The 23,534-nt window shown below is 44.0% G+C and overlaps 1 protein-coding gene across 1 annotated transcript in view; it reads left to right on the plus strand.

Annotated features, from left to right (window-relative positions):
* The first annotated feature begins 3,065 nt into the window (after nucleotides 1–3,065).
* The window catches only part of LOC118213035 (protein unc-13 homolog B-like), a 68,747-nt gene continuing 48,278 nt past the window's right edge, over nucleotides 3,066–23,534 (plus strand). The window contains exons 1-2 of the mRNA XM_035391635.1: nucleotides 3,066–3,332; nucleotides 3,411–3,574. Coding sequence (XP_035247526.1) covers nucleotides 3,430–3,574 — 145 coding nt within the window. The 5' untranslated portion in view covers nucleotides 3,066–3,332; nucleotides 3,411–3,429. The remainder of the gene's footprint in view (nucleotides 3,333–3,410; nucleotides 3,575–23,534) is intronic.

Below are 23,534 nucleotides of genomic sequence, written 5' to 3' on the forward strand. Positions count from 1 at the left end.
CAGGGATACTGGAGTCTGCCCTCTCAGAGCAGTAGTACTGTGGGTTTTCATTCTTACCCACTAATCAGGGAATAATTTCAACCTGGGACAGCAGGTGGGTGGAATCTCTGGCCAATCAGAGACATTGACCAATCAATTAAGAAAAGCTGCCTCTTGAGCTAGATTTGAATATCTCTGTCATAGTGTAACACAAACCAAACCAAAGTACCGAACTTAACCAAAGCAATAATGAGTAAAGGCGTATTTATACCTTTGGTTGGGCCTATGAAATAACCATATTGCGATAAAGCAGAAATCTGATATTTGAAAGCACTGGTACTATTTATTGTAGTGATGGTATCAAATTGTATAATTTCAGTTTCTTTTCAGATTTTCATTCCTTAATTTGCAGCGGTGATACTTTTAATAGCGGTGGATGGAGCAGCCCACGTTGTTGTTCACACGCCCAATGAAAAGGGAAAATATGCAACAGGTGAATTATGACAGGTGGACCGGACATCCTAAAAACCCTCAGCTCGTCCACAACAGCGCCGCAATACTCTAAACGACCACTCGAGGTCCTCGCCTCATAAATTCTGAGGCACTACGTTCCCTTTCGCTTCCGAACGGTTTGTTTTTCATTAAAAATGCTACTCAGCAGTTTGTGATAAACACTTTCGTGTAATCCGAAGATTTATAAAGCTGTGTAATTCTCGTGGGCCGGTAAATTACTGGTGATCTAATGAACATGATGATACCATATTATAAGCTGATTGGTTATCATTGAAACCGAGAAATCCATCCATGTGATGGATTTACCCATTAATATATTTAAGATTAGCTTTGACAGGCCTTGATTTAAATAAGTATTGTTGACATGTTCATTGCGCAGTTACTCAGAAAGATCAGAATAGATTTAATCATTAAAGTATGAATTCAAAAATGAATAGGGCCTATAGGCTGACATCTAAGATCTATTAAGCAATTAGCCAAAATTAAGAATGATCATACAGAAATAATTATCAAGAACGTTCATCACCAATCACAAACATCCTAACTGTCAGAGTTTAGGAGTGCACAACATATGGCTAGAGCAGTCGGTTTGGACTGATATCCAAAAGGGTGCAGTTTGTCACCCATAAGTTATATAATATAACCCATAAGTTATTATATATTCACAACAAGCATAACATGGTCTCTACATGAATGTTTAATGGAACATGAAAGATGCCGGTACTCAATTAGAGTTGAATTAACACAAGACATTTTATTGTGTACTGCTTTCATGACAGTTGAAAGCATAAAATACAAAATGCATAATAATAATAATAATAATAATAATAATAATAATAATAATAATAAAATATGTCATTAATCACATTAATATTCTGGAGAAGTTCATGACGCTCAGGAAAAGCCACATAGTTTTATTTTCTGATTGATATGCATTTAGTTAGCTTACGGCCATAGGTTCATATTGAGTTATTCGCGTTGCTTCTCTGTCTATCCGAATAAGCCTTCGGTGCAAGTATGCCCATTCGGGTTACTTTCTAGAAGATCATGCACAGTAAAATGTCCAGTGATAATTCAACTCTAATCGTGTTCATTCAACTCTTAACATATAACATTTGGTCCCACATTCTAGAAAAGGACCAAATGTTATCTGTTACGAGTTCAATTAACAGTTAGTGCTCAATTAACACTGGACGTTACTGTGTGCAATGTTGGATTCAGATCTAGGCCACAACTTTCTGACGTTTTTTTATGACAGTTTCCTGCAAGCACGATATCTGTGAGGCCAACCGCAAATCTTTCAGTTGGCCAATGGGCATGCATTTTGTGGAAAGTGCCAAAGTGACTTTTTAGCCTATTTGACAAGTCGTTCATTTCTGCCGAACATTTTGAAAGGTTATACGACCCAGTGTGCAGAATATATCAAACAGAAGACATCTTACTCCAGTGTGCCGTTTAATTTAATTGTATTTGCGCCCGCGCCGCAGTGTTCCCTGTAATCAAATAAACCAAACGGCTTCCAGCCTCTCGAGGTAGGCTACTTTCCTTGGCATAACATACACCTATTGCTTTTGAGCATTGTGTGGCACATTAAACAAGGGCAATTTGTCTTGACTCGAATAGACCTTGACAAACACAGCTTGGAGTTTCAGTATCTATGCATCGTTGGTATACGTGCTGGCGGCGGAGGAGCCGAAACCAAACCGTTGGGAGTGTAGTGGTGGTATTCATAAATAGCCTACATCCGACTTATACAACTCTCCCAATGTCAAACAAAACAAGTAAGCAAACAAACAAAAAGGAAAGAAAATAAAATAAGAACGAATAGAAAATAAATAATAAAAACAGGAGTGGGTCTACATACCCTGTGAACAAACCAAATTCACTTTGAAAAGGACGAATACAAACTAAAACGACATTCTTTACTTCCAAAAGTATAGCATAAGTGTCAGTAACAAAAGATAAGCGTGTAACCTTCACTGCAGTAGTCTACTAGTTTAGACTGCGTGAGTTTTACAGTATTTTAACATTTTCAATTTTACAGTAACCTATCGGTTGTCCTATATAAGATTACAATATGCCTAATTGCCTATGCTACTGTAGCCTATAGCCTACTATTTTTTCTGATGCAAAATGATCGTTTAATAAACGTAGTTTGCAAATTAAGATTTATGCAAAAATTACCCACTCCGATTACCTCCAGAATTACTGTAGTAGTTATATATAGCTATTATAAGTATGCTATATGGCAAAAATTATGGAAAACAGACATTGACATTAATGGTACAACTGGGTTTATCTTGTGAGGACGCCCTTCTTATACAATTTCCAAATTTACCTCATATCTGTGTCAATGGCTTAGGCTGCAGCGGTCGCAACCTGACAGCAACTCTCCATGCGTCACCACCTGTTCCTTCAACCTGTTTCGTTTTTGATTACGCCCCCATATCCCCCATTTGCTAACACATTACTAAGTCCCACCCTTTATGAGGGACTGTGTTCTCTTTATAGACGCATAACGGTGTCAATCACGCCTATCTCATCACCGCCCTTTTGGATTGATAATGCCTTAGGTGAGTCTGTATTTTTCATGATGGCGTTGCGAGGCGGAGAGCTAATGCCCTTAAGTCTTCAACTGTTCTTTCGTTCATTCTCCTCCACCCCGAGTCTTTAAGTGACAACTAAAACTCGCGCAGAAGTGACGGGGACCCACTTTTTTGCCATGTTAACTGTGGATGGAATGTATGTCGTCTTAACCGCTTTGTCCTAATTTAGCTCTCAGAAGTGCAACAGGATTTTCGAGGAAAAAAGCTTCGAAATGTCTCTACTTTGTGTGAGAGGTGAGTTTCTCATTCTGTAAAAGTACTGTGTGGCTCGGGTCCATCGCAAACAAACTCTGGTAACTTCCTTTTCTGCAGCGATCTAGTCCTGCCTTGCATGGTGCAAGTAGCCGGGTTGACAGCGGGGCTCTACGTAATAACTTTTTCGCCCGTGATTTATTTTCTTCTGAAACAACTTGTCGACTGGAAGGGACAGAATCACAATGATACGCAGCAGAATACGTCGTTGGATCTTAGAGCCGGTACAGTACATCACTGTGTATGTGACTACATCATATAGTTATCCGGAATGGATACATCGATCCATTGGGAGGAAACATGGGCACGTCCGACCAACTCATTATACAATTTATTGTGAATGCAGCGGCAGCAGCCGTTCTTGCGTTAAGTTTTACGTTTTAAGTAGCTAGTTAAACGGTTCTTGAATTCTGCCGGGAGTATAGGTTTGATTTTGTATTGGGAAATAAACCAAAATAAATAGCCCGTCAATAACCTCTTCTGTGTTTGTATAGCCTACCTCTGCCGACAGATACGCGCAGAACGAAGTTAGTGAAATAAACGCCACGAAATGCCCTTTATTTGAGAAGTACAATATGCAACATCAACTGTTTCTGTATGAATGTCCTGATATGATAATGCACTATACGACTGCACAACATTGACCCATCTCTGTGTAAGGCGCTTAACAGTAGGCTACGTTTGATTTGTCCGTCCACCCATGGGGACATATGCGAGCACTGATTTGAAAGCTTGTTTCGTTCATGATTTTTCTTTTTTGGTCATACTTAGAAGTTGATAAACTTATGTTTATTTTACGTTACCAGATTTTAGTGTAAAACATCAACTGACTTACGTATTTTCAGTTGGCACGTGATAATTCTTTCCACTTAGTTTAAGCTGTTTGACACTTGCCTGGTGTTTTAAATACACATTTTAAGGAAGGTGAGATAAAAAATTATTATTATGACGCATAATTCACCTCCTTTTGCTTTATTAGTGCACGAGAAACTTATTTTTTCCCCAATTAAAAAAAAAAAGGTCATTGCACTAAATAACCATTGCACTAAATGACCCTTTAAACATTTTTTCATGTTGCCCAACATACAACGTTGTACATTGTCTTGTGATCCTAAAATAATCTGACATTGTAACATAGCTTATTTCGTATAAATTTCTTCCAGATATCTTGCACACCCGAGAGGTTTCATAATTTGCATAAGCATAGTGATTAGCATAACAGGTAGCAGGGCATTTTAAATGATTCTGCTAGCAACCTCATTGTGTTTTCTGTACAGGATACACAAAGCTAGTCTTTCTGCTTTCTTCGTGAACTCCCGTTGGGTTTAGGTTTAGATTCAAAGTGCCCGTTTCCAGTCTTTGCCAAATCAAAAAGGTCTATTAAGAAGGAAATGGGGATGGGTTGTGCATGAGATCGAATAACCTGGGAATTCTGTGTCAGGTGTAAATAGCATTTTTAGACATGAAAGGAGCTATTCTCTCCCCCCCACCCTTTCCTAGCATTACTGGTGGTGTGAAGTTTTCACAAATCTCTGTGAGTGGTATTTGGGATCATTATGTTTGCATGTTTATTTCTAGTTTTTGTATTGGGAATCTCACTGTTGAAATTCTGGGTGAATGGCAGACCTAGTGCTTCTATTTTTTTTTGTTTTAACAATTCCATGTAAGAGTTTTTGGTATTTTTAATTTGCGCCCCATAGTCATTTTCAAAGTTTTTTCCTTTAAGTCAGGGCATCTCGCCTTCTAGCACTTGCTAAGCAATCTTTGAGAGTGGCCCAGAGACGGATCAGCCAGGATGGTAATGTAATGCATTCCAGGCACTGTGCTGGGGGAGGCAGACAGGACACGGACGGCCCTTTCTTTGTGACTTCTGGCTTGTTGACTGTTGGGGAGGAGGAGCAAGAGGCGTATCTCTTTCTGTTCAGCCAGTGTGTTTGTTCGGCTTATCAAATTTTGCCCACCCCTCCCACCCACCCCCATTCCATCCCCCCAAAGCTTTCCTAATTTCACCATTTTGGTTTGGTGCCAGTGGCAAATGTCACAGTACACATTACCAGGCAGTTCTGACTCACTTCAGTTTTGCGGGGAGTAGATTCTCATCCCATTTTTTCAGGGGAATGGAGAGTGGCTTAAGGGGACACCATTCCCCCCCCTCTCCCCTCAGTGTTATGTACAGTGAAGCCCTTTTTTGTTTCTGTGCCAAGTTAGGAAGGAAGCTGGGCCGGCTTTTTGTGTTTTTAAAAATGATTCCCTGCATAGATTCACCGAGTTATCTTGGTGCTTTCCCCGTGGCCGAAGATCAGGATATTTGTGACTGCTCCCTCACTGGAAAAACTTTCTTTTTTTTTTTTGCTGCCGAACACAACTCATTATTTCCCCCCTCCATTGTCATTTTCCGGTACGCCTCTTCCTGGAACAATGACGTAATTAGACTTTAGGAAATGGTGCGCGAAATATAAACAAGGCCTCCGGGAAACAACAAGCGCACACAGAAAAATGTTTTAAAGCTTTTACATTTTTTAAACAGGTAGGCTAACAAAACATTTACTTTGACTAAATCCTTTTGTTTGGAGGGGGGGTGGGGGGTGGCAATTTGCTAATTCTGTCCTACAATGCGCTGTCTACTTTTCATCTGTATCCTGCACTATTCACAAACTGTACGCCTGGGAGGATGAGCTCTACCAGCTCTACCGGAGGAAAGGCTCAAAAGGGCTTGAAAAGGTTGCCTGCTGTACCTCCCTCCCGCCCTTGGCTGTCTGTCCGCCAGTGCAGAGAGGTCTCATCGTACTATATGATCTATCAGAGAGATGTTTTAGACCTTCCACAAAGATCACAGATACTAGGAATATCAGCCTGTATGCAGGCTTCTGTAAAAAAATGTTTTGTAATAATTACAACAACCTGGAAATCTCCTACCAGCATCTTATTCACAGGATATCCATTGTTTTTAGTTGAATAATTACAAATTGCTTATTCTGTTTGGTCAGTTTTGAAAACTGCCATTGCTGTCTGTTCTGACCTGATGATGAAATGGCCATATATGGCACTGATCACCAACTGTATTCATACATCTGATAAATTGTAATGAGTGGATAATCTAACACAAGAATTGCAAGTACATTCCATTTTTTGCTCAGATGAATAGTTGCGGAGCTGCAACTGCGTGAGTAGGATTGCTGTTGCGGGTGCTGTTGGAAGTTGTCGACCGGGGTTATGCGTTCAAACGACAAAGCGCTTCTCGTCACATTAATACCGCTAATTAAATCAACCGGCAGTAAATTGCATCTGCTGTTTCAACCCGTTGCTACACAAAACAGCCATTTAGGTGTCACACCCCTCTGATGGTGTCACCTGGTGCGGTCCACACCCCCCAGTGACGCCTCTGGCCGAGTTTCTGGAAGTGAAAAAAAAAACTTGATACAAGCTTCAGAAATATGTGATACCAATGAGGTAGAGAAGGTGGCTGCATATGAGATAAGGCAAAGCGATTATAGCAGTTACTTGGAGGGTTATAGCGTGGACCAGGGTCACTGTGCAATATCTAAAATTAAATTCAGAAAATTTAATTGTTGTTCCCCTGTAATCCTCTAGGAGCTAAAGGCATCAAACACACCAACAGACACATAATGTAACAGACAGAAGTAATTCTATATAGTAACAATACGAATGATTACAAATGGCAATACGCATCTAGCAATGCTAGCAACATCACTGCATTTTGACCTGTTTGTGGGGCTGCTGGATGGCTCATTACAGTTTAAAGCATCTTGCTGCGGTGCATGGATGAGCCTCACGCCCTTGGATCAAATCTGGGCCATACCAGTGCCGACTGTGGTCATTAGTTTTGTAGGGCGGTTCCCCGATAATGGGAGGGTTCAGAGTTCCTCGCTATCTAGTGACCCCCACTGGTCGATTGGCTACCCATCAACTGCATTCAAAAGTCGCATGTGAAAGGTCTTCCCCCGGTTCTGCTCTGTGTGAGCTTAGTTTTAGCTTGTGGTGTGAAAAGAATCAGCTGGACCTAATCAGCTGGTGAAACCACGGGTTTCAGAGGAGAACCGTAGATGTCTACACTTTCTGTAATCGACAGTGGGGTTCACAGCATGAACGTGGCTGTGTTTGCCGAAGAATTGGGGTGGGAGTGGGAAATGTTCAGCCCCATGTTGGGTTGCAATATATATATATATATATATATATATATATATATATATTATAAGTGCTTTGAGCCCACTTGTTAAGCGGATGGACAGTTGCACGGCTGCGTCCCATCGTGCTTGTCCAAGTACAGCCTTGCTTGTGGCAGTGTCTTTGGGGAACTGGGCGTGTAGCCAGAGGGAGGCAGGTTTGAATCCGAAGAACATCCCAGACCAGAGGACCAGCAAACGGCAGTACAGTCACAGCGAAGCTCGTCACACTGAGGGCCAGACGCCTGCACGAGAAGCTTTGAAGCGCAAACGCCGGCTGGTCGAGGACTCTGTCGGTCTTGTTCTTTGATGTCTTTGTTTGGTCGTGTTCTGTGAGCGAACGGACGGGGGAGGCGGGGGGACGGAGGAGAATATTCATGTATTAATATTGATGGTAAAGTGCTCTCGGGGTCTGGCTGTGGTCCAGCTCCGGTCCGTGGGTGAGGAGGGGAATTTCCTGTTGGCGAGTTTTCCGTCCGCTAATGGACCGGCATGCAGTTAGAAAATGCTGACAATGAAACATCTCACAGCTGCAGTGGCATCAGTGTCATTTCTGCCACATAGCCTTGCTGTTCTGTTTTGACATTTTTTACAGTCGTAATTAAATGGTTCTCTTGAAATTGTCTCAGTTCTACTAATGGGGACCATTTCTGTCTAATTATCTTGTTGCTAAATTGTGTTTTTATTGTATAATGATTCTTTCACCTGTTTATTTTGTATCCTATTCATATAGAAGGTAAAGCATTTTGGACATTAACTAAATTGTTATATATTTATATATATTGATGTTATGGAAACAATAATTTTAGATGTATTTCTGTATATTGATGATTTAATTGTTTTGAAATGTTGGCAGCCTACATTTGGTTTGCAGCATTAACATAGTCGGTTGATTTGATGTTAACAGAAAGTTATTCTGATAAGGCCTGGTATGAAAAGCAGGCATTAAAAATTCAGTATTCATTTAAATGAGATTTTTGAGAGATGAAAGAAAGAGACATTATTCAGGACTGAGGGGGCGGGGCAGTGAACATGCTTCTTGCTTTCATTGGTAGAGGTGAGAAGATGGTAGTTCTTGTACAAAAACAAGGGAAAAAATGGACACCGGTGCCAGTGAGACAAACAGGGATCTGAACAGATGCAAAAATGCCTGATATAGTGAGAGTCTGTGTGAGACAGAGATCAAAAGAGATGGACAGAAATAGATGGAGAATGAGACAGATAAAAACATGTCAGAGTGAGATAATGACAGAGGGAGTGTGACAGAGTGAGACAGAGGCACTCACAGGGAATGAACCAGTCAGAGGTGCAGCGTTGTTACAGCCTTATGCGGATTGCGTGGCTACAGTTTAGTGTTACATGCTGACACCTGTTTTTGCTTTGGGCTCTGTGCTGTTGTGGTGAGAGTGCATATTTATTGCATCACTGTCCAAAAACAAGAGGAACGAGGAGAGTCAATTTACTACCGCCCAGGAGCGTTCCTCAAAACAGGAAATGATTTTTTCAGTGTTTCCTTTTGTGCTTGGATGAATGTCCGGTACAAATAAGAATAAAAAATAATGTCGTTTCAATTTTTTTCTTGTGGAATAGTTTCCCCCCCAAAAAAGAAACAAATACGAAAAAACAAAAAGCAGATTCACAATTGTAAATACATCTCACTCTTCCTTTTGTTTGTGGCTGCCGTATATTTGTCCTTCTAATTTTGCTTTGGTCCCGTGTTTGAGGTCAGCTGATCTGGCAACCTCATACCAGCCTTGGCATCTTTCCTCGGATTCTTGGCCCGAATCTTCTCTTCTTTGGACTGCGGCCCAAAGGCCTACTGAACCGGCAGTTTGGCGTGGGAGGAGCCGTGAGTGGAGGGGGGGCAGGGGGGACGGGGGGGGGGGGGGGGGGGGGATTCCCTGTAGCTGCCGAGCCAAGCCGACTGGGTGGTACTGGCAAGGTACGGTTTAGCGTGGATCTCATTATGGGACAATGGGGCACGTGAGTCACCTGTGCACATGTCTGCACTTCCTGGGAAGGATGTGATTTGGGCAGCTTTATGAACATAATTCCATTTCCTGAAATTCTAATGAGAAAATTTGGATTCAAAAGAAATCACTGTGACCAGTGATTGTGGCTTCCCTATGTTGTCTTAACTGTTGATATGCTTGCGATCCCAGTCAGTCCCAGTTCAGTCTGATGACTCATGTTCTTAATGAAGCTTTCTGGTACGTTCAGGTGGTAATGTGGAAAACATGAATCCACCATTTACAAAATGGTTGTCACTGTGTGAGCAAACCTCCCTGAGATAACTCTGCACACCATTTTGTAGACCTCCTCTGATTCCTCCTTTAATAATTCTGCAAGCTGCCTTTGGATCCAAATGTGATGTAAGAGTTGGTGGGGTGACCAAAAGTTGACCAAAAGGGTCTGTGGAATGAACTTAATGTCATAACGTGATTGAATCAAACAAGCCCCCAGAAATCCTGATGCTGGTTTGGGAGGCATCAGGTTGCCTTTTGAGCAGGACGATGGGGGTGCTCATCTCATAACAGGTTTTCCAGTGGTCTGATTGGCCAACGCCATGTGGCAGGGAACACGTTCAACAGTGGCCTGTAGGCCTATGTTTTATGGGCGGTAGTGTGTAGCGTGTCATAGTGGCTTAGCGACTGGCCATCTGACCTAGAGGTTGCCCATTCAGTTCCATTGTCGGTAAACTTCAGTAGAATCCTGGATCATGGCAGTTCATCTGAAGTGCTTCTGTACATAACCAGCTTTGTAAATGGAAAATAGGAAAATTTAGGAATCGAAAAGGAGTGCCTGCCATAAATAGTATAATAAATAATCATTAATAACATGACCCGCAAAGTGGTATATGGTTGGATGTGGCACTCTTCTCCTTCTCTAATGCATGCCATTGTTTATGGGAATGGGACTTGGGTTTCCATGGGGATGGCCTTAAGCGTGAGGCAAACGACTGGCCCCACACACACACACACACACACACACACACACACACGCGTGTGCTGCAGGCCGTGGCGCGGGTTGAGCTTGCGTGTGCCGCCGCCGCCGCCGCCATTTCCTGGATCCAGGAACCACACAAAGAAAATGCCAAGTGGTCTTCATGAGGAGGTGTCAACAAGGGCTGTTGGAATAAATGAAAGGCTGCCTGATTGGTCCTGCTCCAGAGTGCCGGGACAACAACAGAGAAGGAAGGATTGTTTTCACAGTGCTGTGCAAATGTTTTCCAACATTATTTTAATGCAGAAGGAAAGTAACTAAAATGGCCTTAAATATAAATATTCTTTTAAAAATAATTTTTTCTTAAAATATATCCAGAGTTATGCATAGTATACTTTATGGTGAGGTTGTCCAACCCTTCAAATGGACAGAAGTGATGGGTTTTCAGAATGAACTTGTGGCATTGGATTCAGCTCTTCAAAATATCAATGTGATTTGCTGTGACTCAAATTTTTCTCTCTCCAAAATCAGTCTACAACTTCAGTGATAGAAGGTTTTAACTGTCCTTTGCAGCAGTGAAGCTGGGAGCAAAAAAAACGTGAATTTTGGGGGAAAAAAGGCAAGCAATCTAAAACTTTAGCATGGCTGATGCATATTATCGGTTCTTTTCCCAGTTTGGTCATCTTGATTGTACTGTATAATCATATGCATGGCCTAGCCCTCTTGTTACTATGACGACTCTGGGCTATATAGCCTTTTTTTGAGATGTGCAGGTGGACATTCATCTGACCACAGCTGTTCCAGGAAAAAGTAGTGCGCAGACACATACACACACGCACTCATCATGCGCGTACACACGGACACACACACGCACACACGCGCACGGACACGCACACAGAGACACACGAACACACAGACACACGCACAAACTCACATTTCTGCTTGTTTGCTTACCACCACTCTGATTAGTCTGATTAGGGTGAAGTAAGCTGGCATAACTGAGGCTGGGACTGTGGAATAGGGGTCTCGTTTCTGTCACAGCCGTGCGTGGGGTTGGAGGCCCTGAATGGAGGTCTGGGTCCGGACACAGTTCATTTTCTTTGTGCCTTCACTCACCTGTGCTTTCCGATCCTGCGTCAGGTCCCTGACATCTAACCATTTACGGTCAGATACCTCTGCACTCAGAGAGAGAGCTAAAGAGAGCGGGAGAGAAACAGGAGAGAGGGATAAATTGAGAGAGAGAGAGAGATTGAATGTGAGAGCGAGGGATAAAGAGAAAGACGGGAGAAACACAGAGATTGTGGGATTGTTCGTGTGTAATCCTCGCCATCTGTTGCTCCCTGCACGCATATCTAGCCCCTGGCCCCTCCCCCACCCCACCCGCTTCAGTGGCGATTTGCAAACGCATGACAACCCCACCCCCCCACGACAGGAAGTTACAATCCCCTGTCCTCACGGTCCCAGTGCTCTCTGACACGCTGACTCAACATCGCCTTGGTTTCAAGCGTCTCTCAAGTGAGGGTCATGTGACCGGCTCATGTAGACTTTGCTTTCCTTGTCACCTGTGACCTGAGGCTGGCTAGCAGTCAGGGGATCACCATTCCCAGTGCTGTCTGTTAACCATTTGTTTACCAGGGAAACCATAGTCACAATCAAAGTAGCTCAGTGGCGCTGTCAAGAAAGGGGTCACCGTGGTAATATCCCTTATTTCAGCAATTCATTATTCATATGATGCTGGATGTTAATGTCAGATCCTCAGCATACCTCATTTGTTCTGGTATATTAAATTACCCATGTTAATGAGCAGTGTCCTTTGACATGAGAAGCCAAGGTACTGCAAAACCTCTGTTACGGTGATTTCAGGGAGAATAATTCAGTTTCCCTTGCTCTGAGGAACACCGATGGGACAAATATACCCACAGAAATGTCTTTTGGAAAAGTTTTTGTATCCTTTAGAGTTCAGCTTCCTCTGAACCTATGCTCAAGCCAGGAGTTCTCATTACTTCTTTTGATTGTGTAGACCGAAAAGTCTTGCATATTTCATTGTGTGCAGTATTTATACTTTTATTCTTTGAAAAGTTTGCAACCTAGTTTAACAGCCTGTAAGACCGTAATAATGTAGAAATGGTATTTGATTATTAGGAATGGTGATTGGTGTAAAGGTGTACTTTACAATTAGTGTCTTCGTAGTGTGCCATAAAATGTCCTCCACAAGGTCTAATGCCTTTTCTAGGTGTAGTCATTTAATCTGGAAAATTTAAATTTTGGTGGAAAGTATTGTTCATTTCTGGAGGAAAACACACATTGCATATGAAAAACTAGAAAAAAAAAACTTGAAGCTTTCACTTTTTTACTTTTTACCATTTCTGAGACTCAGAATTAACAGAATAAAACATAATTTAAAAACATTGAATAACAAATAACTGATTCAAGTCGACGCTCTGGCTGCAACCAACACAGAGCTGTAGTCATAATTGATTTCCACCGAGGGTTTATTTTAGTTTTATTTTTTAAATGTCTCCCCTTTTAATCTTGCCTGTTTTGTTTTTTCTTCATTTATTGCAATTTTGTTTGCTAAATTATATCAAGTCTTGTTTGAGGGATGTAAAAAGCATTGACCTGTGGCTAATTTGAGAGCAATGCGTCATTTGACTTGTCGTGCGTGTTTTAATTGTGTCCTAATAAATTGAGTTGGCACTGTCCACTGTTAAATAAACAAGCAGCTAATTAAATAAACGGTTTCGTTACAGAAGATATTAGCATGTATATGCCCCCTTCCTTTAAATAACATAAAAAACAAACGATTCTCAACAGTATGCTGTCATTGTATGTCTGGTCGATCATCAATATTAAATGTGCAACAATTAAGTGGGTAGGTGAGGATAGACCTTTTACTTTAAATCTACTGCACTTACTGTAAATTAATCCGTTTTATTCTAATTTACCTGCTTGAGCCCCTGTTAAGAATTCAGACATACAGATCGCAGATGATTCCAAAGTTTTCTTGAGCTCGAGGCTAAATATTAGTTCTGCACAATTTTTTTTTGTTTCTTTACCCAGCCACTGATTACCTCGTAATTAAGTCTGAAAATGAGTTTGGCTGCCTCAGTGGCAAACTACAGACTCTGAACAGCTGCGGTGTCTCTTCTTTTACAGTTCTCGTGCATCGCGGGGCGCTCTCCAGGGTGCTGAAATCAGTGCTGGCCGTATGTCAGCACTAGGCTCTTGGCCCTTAGATTACAGCAGTCATTCATCTTAACTGTGCACCTGGGGCCTGACGTGACCACTTAAACACAGTCTGAGGAGAGCGAGTCAGCGCTCTCCGTGAAAACCCATTGAATGATTCTCCTGCTAAGTTACTCGTTCTGCGGCGCAAGTAGGCCTGGTGTGTGAACCATCCAAGCTTCATAGGCGAAGATACCTCACCGTTTCTGACACTTCACTTCATCAATTTTTAAATATCCAAGATATATAAATCTCCTATGTCATCTAATCAAAATAAGCAATGTTAGAGTGGGTTGTGCAATACGGGTAAAAGTTTTGATTTGATGCTCATTTTTGCCTAAGGTTTAACAGGGTGGAGAGCTTTGCCTCAGTCTCTAGCGACCGTACGACAAGTGATTATAATTAGGCTCCACTTGATTGAGTATAATTAAGGCATAAAGTGGTTTTATCCCAAGCAAATGTGGATACTGGTGGAGTTTGCATGCTTTTGCTGAATGGGGGCAGGTAATTGTTCACTGGAAGGGTGATTGGGTGGGTGGAGGGGCGGGGCACAGCAGCTGAGTGACAGCAGACAGATGGTGGGGTTGGTAGGAGGGGGGGTGAGCAGTGAGAGTGAAAAAGCTGGGACTTTGAGTGCCAGGGATAATACCCTGTCCTCAGTGCTCTCTCTCTCTCTCTCACTCTCTCTGTGTGGTCAGCCTCTCAAACACAAATGAAACACGAGGACTATTGTGTCTAATCTTTACTAATTGCAACACTCTATTCTTAAATATTGGTTTTTTTTAACATGTTGTGCAAGGCATGAATTGGAAGTAAATGTATACATATGTATGAATACATGCCTTCTAAAAATCCTCACAGGGTGTTGAGGGTGGATCCCGTGGCAGGTGAAGTCTGTCGCTGTCTTTGAGCCGGACGCCTCAGCACCTGGCCAAAGCTTTCTGCTCAGTCTGAGGCCTGCCTCTCACCTGACGTGGCCTCTGCCTGCGTCCTGTGGAGACCGCTGTCCTGTGTAGACGGTTGCTAAGGGCCACTGAGCTAAACACCAGGATTTGTTTATTAATATTGAAAAAGCAATATCTTTTTTCCAGCCTCGGCAATCATTCTAGAAATTAAACATTACCAAATGAGCACACTTCACTGGAGATTAAAGAGCAGAACGGGCGATAGTGTTCCTTCGCAACTGTCCTTGACCAAACAGGAATTTTGTCTCTCTCGGCCGTGTCCCTGTGGGTTTAACTCAGATTAGATAGGCATCGGTTTCCGTCATTATGGCCAGCTAGTTTACGGGCCGCGGCAGTATTTACCCGCGTATTAGTCTTACTTCGCGACCGCGCTTCTGTGAGGACGTGCCGTCTGGGCGCCTAACAACTGTTTCCGTGCACGACGAACAGCCCACGAACTCGACGCAGCGGCTCGCCAGAGCTGTGGCTAAGTCACGCTTCCTGCTGCACTTAGCTGCTCCTGGAAACCGAGTTTCCATGACTGAGCCGGACCCTTCTGAATAATCATCGACCCGTCCCACGGATGCGGGAAAGGTTTTCTGGATGAAAATATCATTGCTTCTCATTTCCTTATGGGCTATTCTCACCTATTTTAGGATTTCTGAAAAAGGATAGCAAGAAAGTCAAAGGAAAATATGCCCAAGCATAATGTTATGCTAGGTTGTGATTATATGTTGGGGGATAGGGTGGTGGCAAAACATTATTTAAAATAAATTAAAATAATAAAACAAATAAAATAACAATTATGATCATAACAATGAGCCCTTTTCAAACTCCTCTGTGGAGTCAGGCACCTACATGATCTCTGATAATGACCAGACACTACTTTACATTGCATTACATTCATTTAGTACATGCTCTTATCTAGAGTGACTTGCACTGAACATAAGTGCTTCCACCAGTGTTATGTGAGCTGCAGTACCAGGCCTGCTCAACAACACTTCCACACCAGTGAGTGCAAATGCTACATCAATAAAGAGCTAAATGCCAGTTAACCTGCTCAAATTTACAGCTTACTCTTGGTTTATGTGTCTCAGAGGTGCATTTCGGGTTCCAGTGAAAGCTGTGATTTAATTTAAACTGCTGTTTCTGCTTGTTGGACTTGTTTGCACTAGTATCCCTAACAGTTTCCAAAAGGGGTCTCTATTTGTATCTGATTATGTTGTTTGTTCACACAGGATTTCTTTATGTGCTGGATGTTCGATTCTGTGCATTTAGACCAAATGCTTCTTTTAGCTGTTGCATTCAGCCTTCTATTCAACCTGATAACCAGTTCTTTAACAGCTCGTCTCGTGACTGCAGACATGTTTATTATGGGCTACAACAGGAGGCGATGCACGCTGGGACGCTAGTGCTCAATTCCGAAGCCGACGGAGCCCAGCCCAGACCTGCTTTCTGGAGAGGTTCTGATCGAATTTGGACAAGTTTGACCTGCGTTCGGGTTCTTGCACCCAGGCTGTGGTCGTCGAGCGTGATGCGAACTGGATTTGTTGTGAAATCGGACGTACGCGTACACGCGTAATTGTGTAGAAGTGCAGTTGTAGTTGTAGACATGTGTAGGCCCGAGAAATGTGCTGCCTGTTTGGATTGGAGCCCCCGGCTTGTGATGTCATTATGGATTCTGGAGCTAATTATAACAGCTGCAGCGGGGTTACTGGATCCAGTCCAGCCTCCAGGGTCTATTACTGTCGGTTCTCTTTCTGTCCTTTAGGGCAGGTCAGTGGCCTCTGAGCTCGGACGTGGTCACGTGACAAGGAGAGAACGACTGGCAGGTGTCATACAGAAATATGAAATCAGCCTGGAGTGTGGCCAGGGCTGTTGTTTTATTATTAGTTTTTTTTGTGTACATGCATTAGTACCATTTTAGGGCCACATTTCTTCCAAGTTGGCTACAGTGTGTGCCACCACAGAGAAGCAAACAATCACATCCATCCATCCATCCATTATCTATACCCGCTGATCCAGGTCAGAGTCGCGAGGGGTGCTGGAGCCTATCCCAGTGTGCACTGGGCGAGAGGCAGGCACCCCCGAGCTCCGGCCAGCCGAACGGTCCGAGCACGTGAGAAGCATCGTCGCAAACGCGCGGAGTACGGAGCCCAAATAAATGTGAGCTACGCAGCGCCTGGGCGTAGGAAAATCTGTGCTTCATTAAAGTAACCCAAAATGACTGTGGAGGCGGCCTCAATCTCAGAGATTATGAAAAAGGAGTTGGCGGCTTCACTGTGTAGATTGTAGATTTTGACGCACTAGCACGTAGTCCTCCATTTGGCATTGATGAGACACGACAAAAAAAAACAGTGCGATGGCCGGCTGCCGGTGTGCTCCTTCAGCGGTTACTGAGCGGAAAAAACAACGCTGTTGTGAACTGTATGTGTAAGCTCATATTGCCACCAAAGTTTTTTGTTCGTTTCCTTTTTTCCACCCGCTTATCAGTCTACTCCATCTGTCCATTTCCGTGTGTTGTTTTTTTCAGTCCGCAAAGCGCGCTCGGCTACCGCCGTTAATCCCGTTCAAATCGCCTTTTGAATCCAATAACAATTATTTTATTGGATAGCGGCGATCTCTGAGTGCACAGCGGAATGAATTGCGTCTAAGAATAAGCCAGTCAGCCTTGCCAGAGTGCTTTCTGTTTTTAATTTTGAGCTCTTGACAATTTTTGTTTGGACCTTAATAAGCCACGTACCACAGGGAGATGTATATATAATTTATATGTAATAATAACAAATGTGAAATACATTTTTGGACTTCAGTTTCATAAATTTTTTAATATCCATGCCATGAATAGTACATACGTTACCTGTTTTGCTTTGACCTTAACTAATGTGTGTGCAACAACAATTCAGCTTTTTTCAACTGAAGTACTGCGGAATTAGCCTACTCCAATCAAGTGCAGGGAGGGAGGCTCTGAAATTCACGGTGGAGTCATATTTCAGGTGTGGTTGAGGCTACTCCTGGTGCTCTCAGTCAGGCTGTGTTCTGGAGCTGAGGAGGAAGGCGAGGTTGATTATGTCATGAACCCATAGGTTACCATCCTCATTGTGAAGGACATCTCGTTTCTGTAGGAGAGCAATGCTTTAAAATGGGTTTAATATCATTTCTCATTAGCATAAAGTAGAAATTAGAAGTGACCTTGCCTTCTAAGGGTAAGAGTGCTTCCGAACCATGACAGGTAGATGTGCCCCACACCATTATGGAACCACCAGAACCAGTATGCTGCTGCAACTGTTGAGTTTCCACATTTTGTTCTCTACCTGTAGGAAATTATGAGTCTTCATGAGTGTAAGTAGCTTTAAGGAAAACTGTCGTCTTGAATTTTATGTGTTCAAGGAAGCTTTTTGTTTTTTAATCCATTCGGTATCTAGATGTATGTTGTTTGTGGAGATGGAACCTGTGGCAGATATGCACATCAGGATGTTGCTTTGAGCTTGACTTTAGATGTTTTGGTTTTGTTGGGAAAGACTGAATGGCTAGTCAAAGCAGTTGGTGCACTGATACGCCTTTTCACCTGAAATCCGAACCTAATTGTCACCTGAGCACCAGAGGAAGAGAACAGAGCCCCCTCTGCTTGATAAGGTACATTGCAGTCTGCCTCCATAAGCAGTGCATGCAGTGCGCTCTGACGCGATCGCTACGCAGTTCAGCTTGTGGAGTGTAGAATAGAAAGGACCCACGCCACCGCGAGCTGAATCGAAGGAGGACATGGCAGAATTGGGACAGCAGGGATACGATTGAGCTGGGAGAAAAGGGGAGAGCAAATAGGGCATAAAAATGGTTTTAAAAAAGACAACCAAGTGTTGTTCTGTCCCAGTGCTGTCTGTACAGGGATAAAATCTATGCACCTCTGGGTCTCCAGCATGCAGCTGAAACCTGCCTCTGTGGTCCATAATAGAGTCATTATCGCCTTAATACTGAGTAATTACTCCTCTGCGTACAGCCTCAAAATGGTCATCATTTTGAGAATCTCGCCTCAGCAGAACTGGCTTTTATTGAATACTGTCCTTGGAATCGATCCAGCCTGTCGCTGAGTCAGACGGGCCTGCGGACAGCAGTCACTGGTGGACAGCAGACAGCAGTCTGTACTGGTGGGGCAGACCGTGGCAATCCTGTAATCTATTTTAGCCTTGGTCTTTATGATCTGTGACTCTCAAAAAAGGGTCATAGTCATTGTTTCATACAGCTGTGCTGCTGTGTTTATCGTTTTGTGGGGGTTAACGTGGTAGTGACAGGCAGACACTGCGTCCAATAACCTGAGGTTCACATTGGGATTATGAACACAGGCTGATTGGTAGATGGCTGTTCGTTGTTGGGCGGGGCCAGTGACCCGTCAGGGATTTGACAGGAGCGGATTAGTGTGATACGTTTGCAGTGGGCAGGGAGGCACAGCTCTTGATCTGGCTTTTAGCGAGCTTGAGATCGGGAAGTGTAGAAACCGTCAACCGTCCTGAGCCAGTTTTGGATTGTTTCGCGTGATTAACAATCGTGTCAGAGAAAATTAGGCTTCCCATTGGCAGCCAGTGTCTTTTGGTACATGTGGTAGCGTTACCTTTCCGTGCTTCACATGAGACAGTTGTGATTATAACTGTTGATACTGATTGAATAGAGTTTATGGCTGCCCTTACCCCTCCCCCCACTGGCAGCCCTTATTAAAAATATGTAAATGTGTTTGTGTGTGTGACGTTTGCTTATCTGGGTGCGTTTCTTTGTGAGTGAGCGAGCGTCATGTGCCTTTGTGTGTGTGTGTATGCGTGTGTGCACTTCATGTGCCTGAGAGTGTGTGTGTGTGTGTGCAAAGAAGCAGTGGTACAGGCTAGTAGGACTCAGGCTAGATTGCAGTCTAATCAAAGCTGAAATCTGTGAGGTGCTTGATTTTTAAAGTGACATGTTTGTTTTCTGAAGGTAAGCTAGCGTCAGGCTAACATCTGTAGGCCAGCACTGGAGACGCTGTACCGTGACCAGCATCGTCTCAAATCCTCTGTGCTGAGCGAGGGAGCGCGTGTAGTGCTTACGGGCCGATGAAGCCTTTCTGTTGCTCTGCTCTGTTGCTACGGGACGTAGCCGGGGGTGTGGCCGTGTGTTTTTAATGCTAATCTGAAGGCAGAGGGCTCCTCCTCTTCAGCGTGACAGCGTTTGATTGTATTTTCCATTGAGGGCAGTGCGGGTTTAATTGTGGCAGCGCCGGTGATTCCCCCCACCCACGCGGCCGCAACGTCTCGCCCGTGCTCTGATTCTGATTCTGGAGTGCCGCCCGCCCCTATAACCCCCCCCCCCCCCACCTGCCCGCCGCATACGCTGAACCCCGGGGAGGATTAAACGGCTCAATTAATCAGCTAATCGCCCCAGAGCTGTCATCACTGTGCCCTGATAGGCTCTCAGGGGAGATCGCTGCCACCGCTGCCCGCGGGTCTGGTGCCAGCCCCAACCGGCAGGGAGGAGCTTAGTTCACCGGTGCTTCAGTTCGCTTTCACACGGGCACAAATGTGGGCAGGAATTTAAACAGAGAGGAACTGAGCTGTTGAAATTGAGAGTTGGAATCAGAACCCCAGAAACGAGAAAGAATGAGATTTATTCTCAGAGGCGTTACCGGGTAACGTTTGAGGAGCGCGTGCACCCTCTTAATCCCCCTGTCCTGCCCGCCGCACTGTGTTCCGTGTGAACCGGACGCCTCACGCCTTTCCGCAGGTAAGCAAACACAGTCGTGGGATTGGCCTACATCTGTTCTGGGGGCGAGGGCGAGATAAGAAATGGCGGTTGGCGGCTCACCCATTACCCCCCCCCGATCCTAGCATGACGGTCTGGACGAGGTGAGAGCTGTACGACATTGAGTTAGCCCGCTGTTCTTTTCTCTCGGCATCGTAAGGTGATGTCACCGTTTCCTTTTTAAAAAACTGGGATTCCCTTCTTTTAATAGGCCAATCTGTTTGCTTCCCTGTCTCTCTCCTCCCCTCCTAAACTGCGTTTCTCCCTCCCCTGCTTTCTCTCTCAGTTCTTCTGCACCCATTATACCCATTCCTCTCATCATGCCAAGCCTGAATCACACCGCTGAGGTCTTGGGGCAGCTGGTGAAAGTCCGCCAGAGGCCCTTTCTGAGTGTTCTGAGTGTTGCCTTGACAGTTGGTCTGGGGCTGTGGTGAAATGATTGGCAGATCTGTCCCCAGGAACAAGTGCTTTCAGCTCCCCACGGACTCAGAGTAGAGCATGCTGGGATTTGGGGTGTATTTTTAAATATTAAAACATTTTCCCGCTTTATTTCTTTTGTTTTTTTAAGGATACCTGTCCACTTTCATGGAAGAACAGTTTACCTGCCTTTACAAAATTCACAGTAACACAGCTGGCTTTTTCTGAATCTCGTTTTCAGATAAAACGATAGCCCTGGTGGAGAGAGGCCCATTTTTTGTTTGTTTTCAGTTTAAAAAATATCCAAACACATTGAAATGTGAATGTTAAAAGCTCCTCTTATACAGAGTGGAAGTATACATATATGCATATCCATACACAGATCACCTATATGGATGTAAATACCCTCTAATTAAAGCTGACACATTGCACTTTAACCTGTTGGTCATTGTTTAATTTAAAATCCAGTGTGCTGGAGTACAGAACCAAAGCAACAGAAATTGTGTCTCTGTCCAATTTAAGTGTACACACACACACACACACACTCTTAAACACTCACCCATGAATACACACACAAGCACTCACCTACACACAGACATACACACTCAGACACATAAGCACTTGCACAAATGTGCGGGAATTCGGAAATAGAGCCTGAGTTCTCTTGATTACAGCTCCCTGTGCACTCTATTAATTGTACTACACTGCCTACCTGCTCAATGAAAGGATTGTGAACAAAAGAAGACGGTTAGCGACTGCACCCCTACGCACACACGTGTTTGGAAATGAAGCTGAATGGGAGCCTCACAGGGTTTACCTTGCTCTACTTATTTTTCACTCATTTTCTGGTTCGAGGAGCAAACGTGTCAAGTCAAAGTTTATTTATATAGCACATTTACAACAACCACAGTTGACCAAAGTGCTTGAACAAGCTTAAAATACCAAAAATGAATATAAAAGTAATAAAAAATAAGAATAAAAGGAAACAATAAACATAGTAATAAAAAAATTATATAGAAGATAAAAACAAGGTGACAAGCTCAACTCAAGTGTAATCACCCACAGCATTTCCACACATCGCGGAGCGCTGCAGAGCGGGAATTTGGCCAATGCTCAAAGTCACCGCTCCTGTTCCCCAAGACTTCTTTTCTGCTTGTCTGCTTTCCTGGAATCCAAATCTATTTCTTCAGCATTGCTCTCCCCATCCCAGCCCATTTATTTATGACTCGATTGAGGGTGGAAAATAACATGTCGGGTGGGTGTTCTGGGAAACGCCCTTTGTTTTCTGTAATAGGCGCTTTGTAGGGTGCGCTGTGGAGGGGACGGGCAGGCATGATTCAGAGACACAGCGAGGCCAGTTGAATATTTAGCGGTTGTGAGGGTGGCTTGCGTAAGCAAAAGGCTCCTTTCCGTCACGGGGTGGAGGACAGCTTGTCCTGTGTGTCATCGCCGGTCACCTGGGGATTCATCTGCCCCCCCAGCTGTGCCTCGCAAACGGAGGCCCCGGGAGGGGGGAGGGGGGGTTCACAGAGTTCACGGTCCTGTTGACCATGCAGGGGACACCCTTTTGCCCAAACTCAGGGTTTGCATTCCTGTGGCCTTTTAGAAAGAAAAAAAAAAACATTTTTGGTTTTGTGTCTGTAGATGGCAAGTGACTCAGCAGAGTGGATGGCAGCTGGTAGCTCCTTCTTCCACAGAGGGCCTAGAACATTTTCCTCTTGCCGCATTTACATTTGGTTTGACATTTAGCTGGCGCTCGTATCCAGAGGGGCTTACACAACTCTAAAACTTTTATGTAGTTTCCATTTGTACAGCTGGATTTTACTGAAGCAAATACCTTGTTCAAGGGTACCGTTCCCCACGTGGGAATCAAACCTGCAACCTCTCAGTCACAAGATCAGTTTCCTAACCTTTATACTGCCCTGACCTAGAGCAAAGTTTGTGAATGGGCATGTGAACCAGGTGTCTGCTGTTGAACAGACCCCGGGCCCCTTCCCTGAACGTGGTCGAACCAAACGAGGAGCTTCCAGCTGGACCGGTTTCCCCCGGTGACAGTCCGTTAATGGCTTCGCTCCCTCATATTGATCCACAGGGCCAGTTCTGCCGGAACACCAGGCCCTGGTGGAATGAGCAGCAAATGGGGTTCTGTAATTTAGGAGCCGCTGGCCTCCTGTCTGCCGAAAATTGAAACGTGGGGTTGAAACAGCTGGAGCTGTGGGCTGGGGTGCCGGGTTTGACTGGGCGGCTGCACCCCGGGAACAGGAGAAACAAGGCTGTGCCTGTGTTCTCTAGCATGGTGTTCTGTGCATTTTGTAAGTGCCGATTTCTATTTGTATTTTTATAGGAGAGCAGACTGTCTGCCCTACTTTTGTATTTTTAGCCTGTTCAGACAGGGAAAGTGGGGAGGGTAGCAGAGAGGGGACCATGGCACAAAGAGAGCCATGGTTAAGGGGGGGGGGGGGGGGGGGTCAAACCACCAGCCATGCAGGATTATTCGAATATGGGGTGAGAGTCGGCTACCGTGCGGTCCGCACCACACATCTCTGAAAATGATAATAATTACTATATATTTCATAAGCTCTGAGTTCCTCATAAATCCGCTTTGCTTTTATGTGATCCAGTGGCTGTGTGAACTATGTCTTCTCTGATTGGCCCCTGAATAATTGATCAGTATTAAAACCTAGAATCCCGTTTCATTTATTTGTGGCCTTACA

This window comes from Anguilla anguilla, chromosome 14 (genome assembly GCF_013347855.1).
Source record: "Anguilla anguilla isolate fAngAng1 chromosome 14, fAngAng1.pri, whole genome shotgun sequence".
Taxonomy (NCBI): Eukaryota; Metazoa; Chordata; class Actinopteri; order Anguilliformes; family Anguillidae; genus Anguilla; species Anguilla anguilla.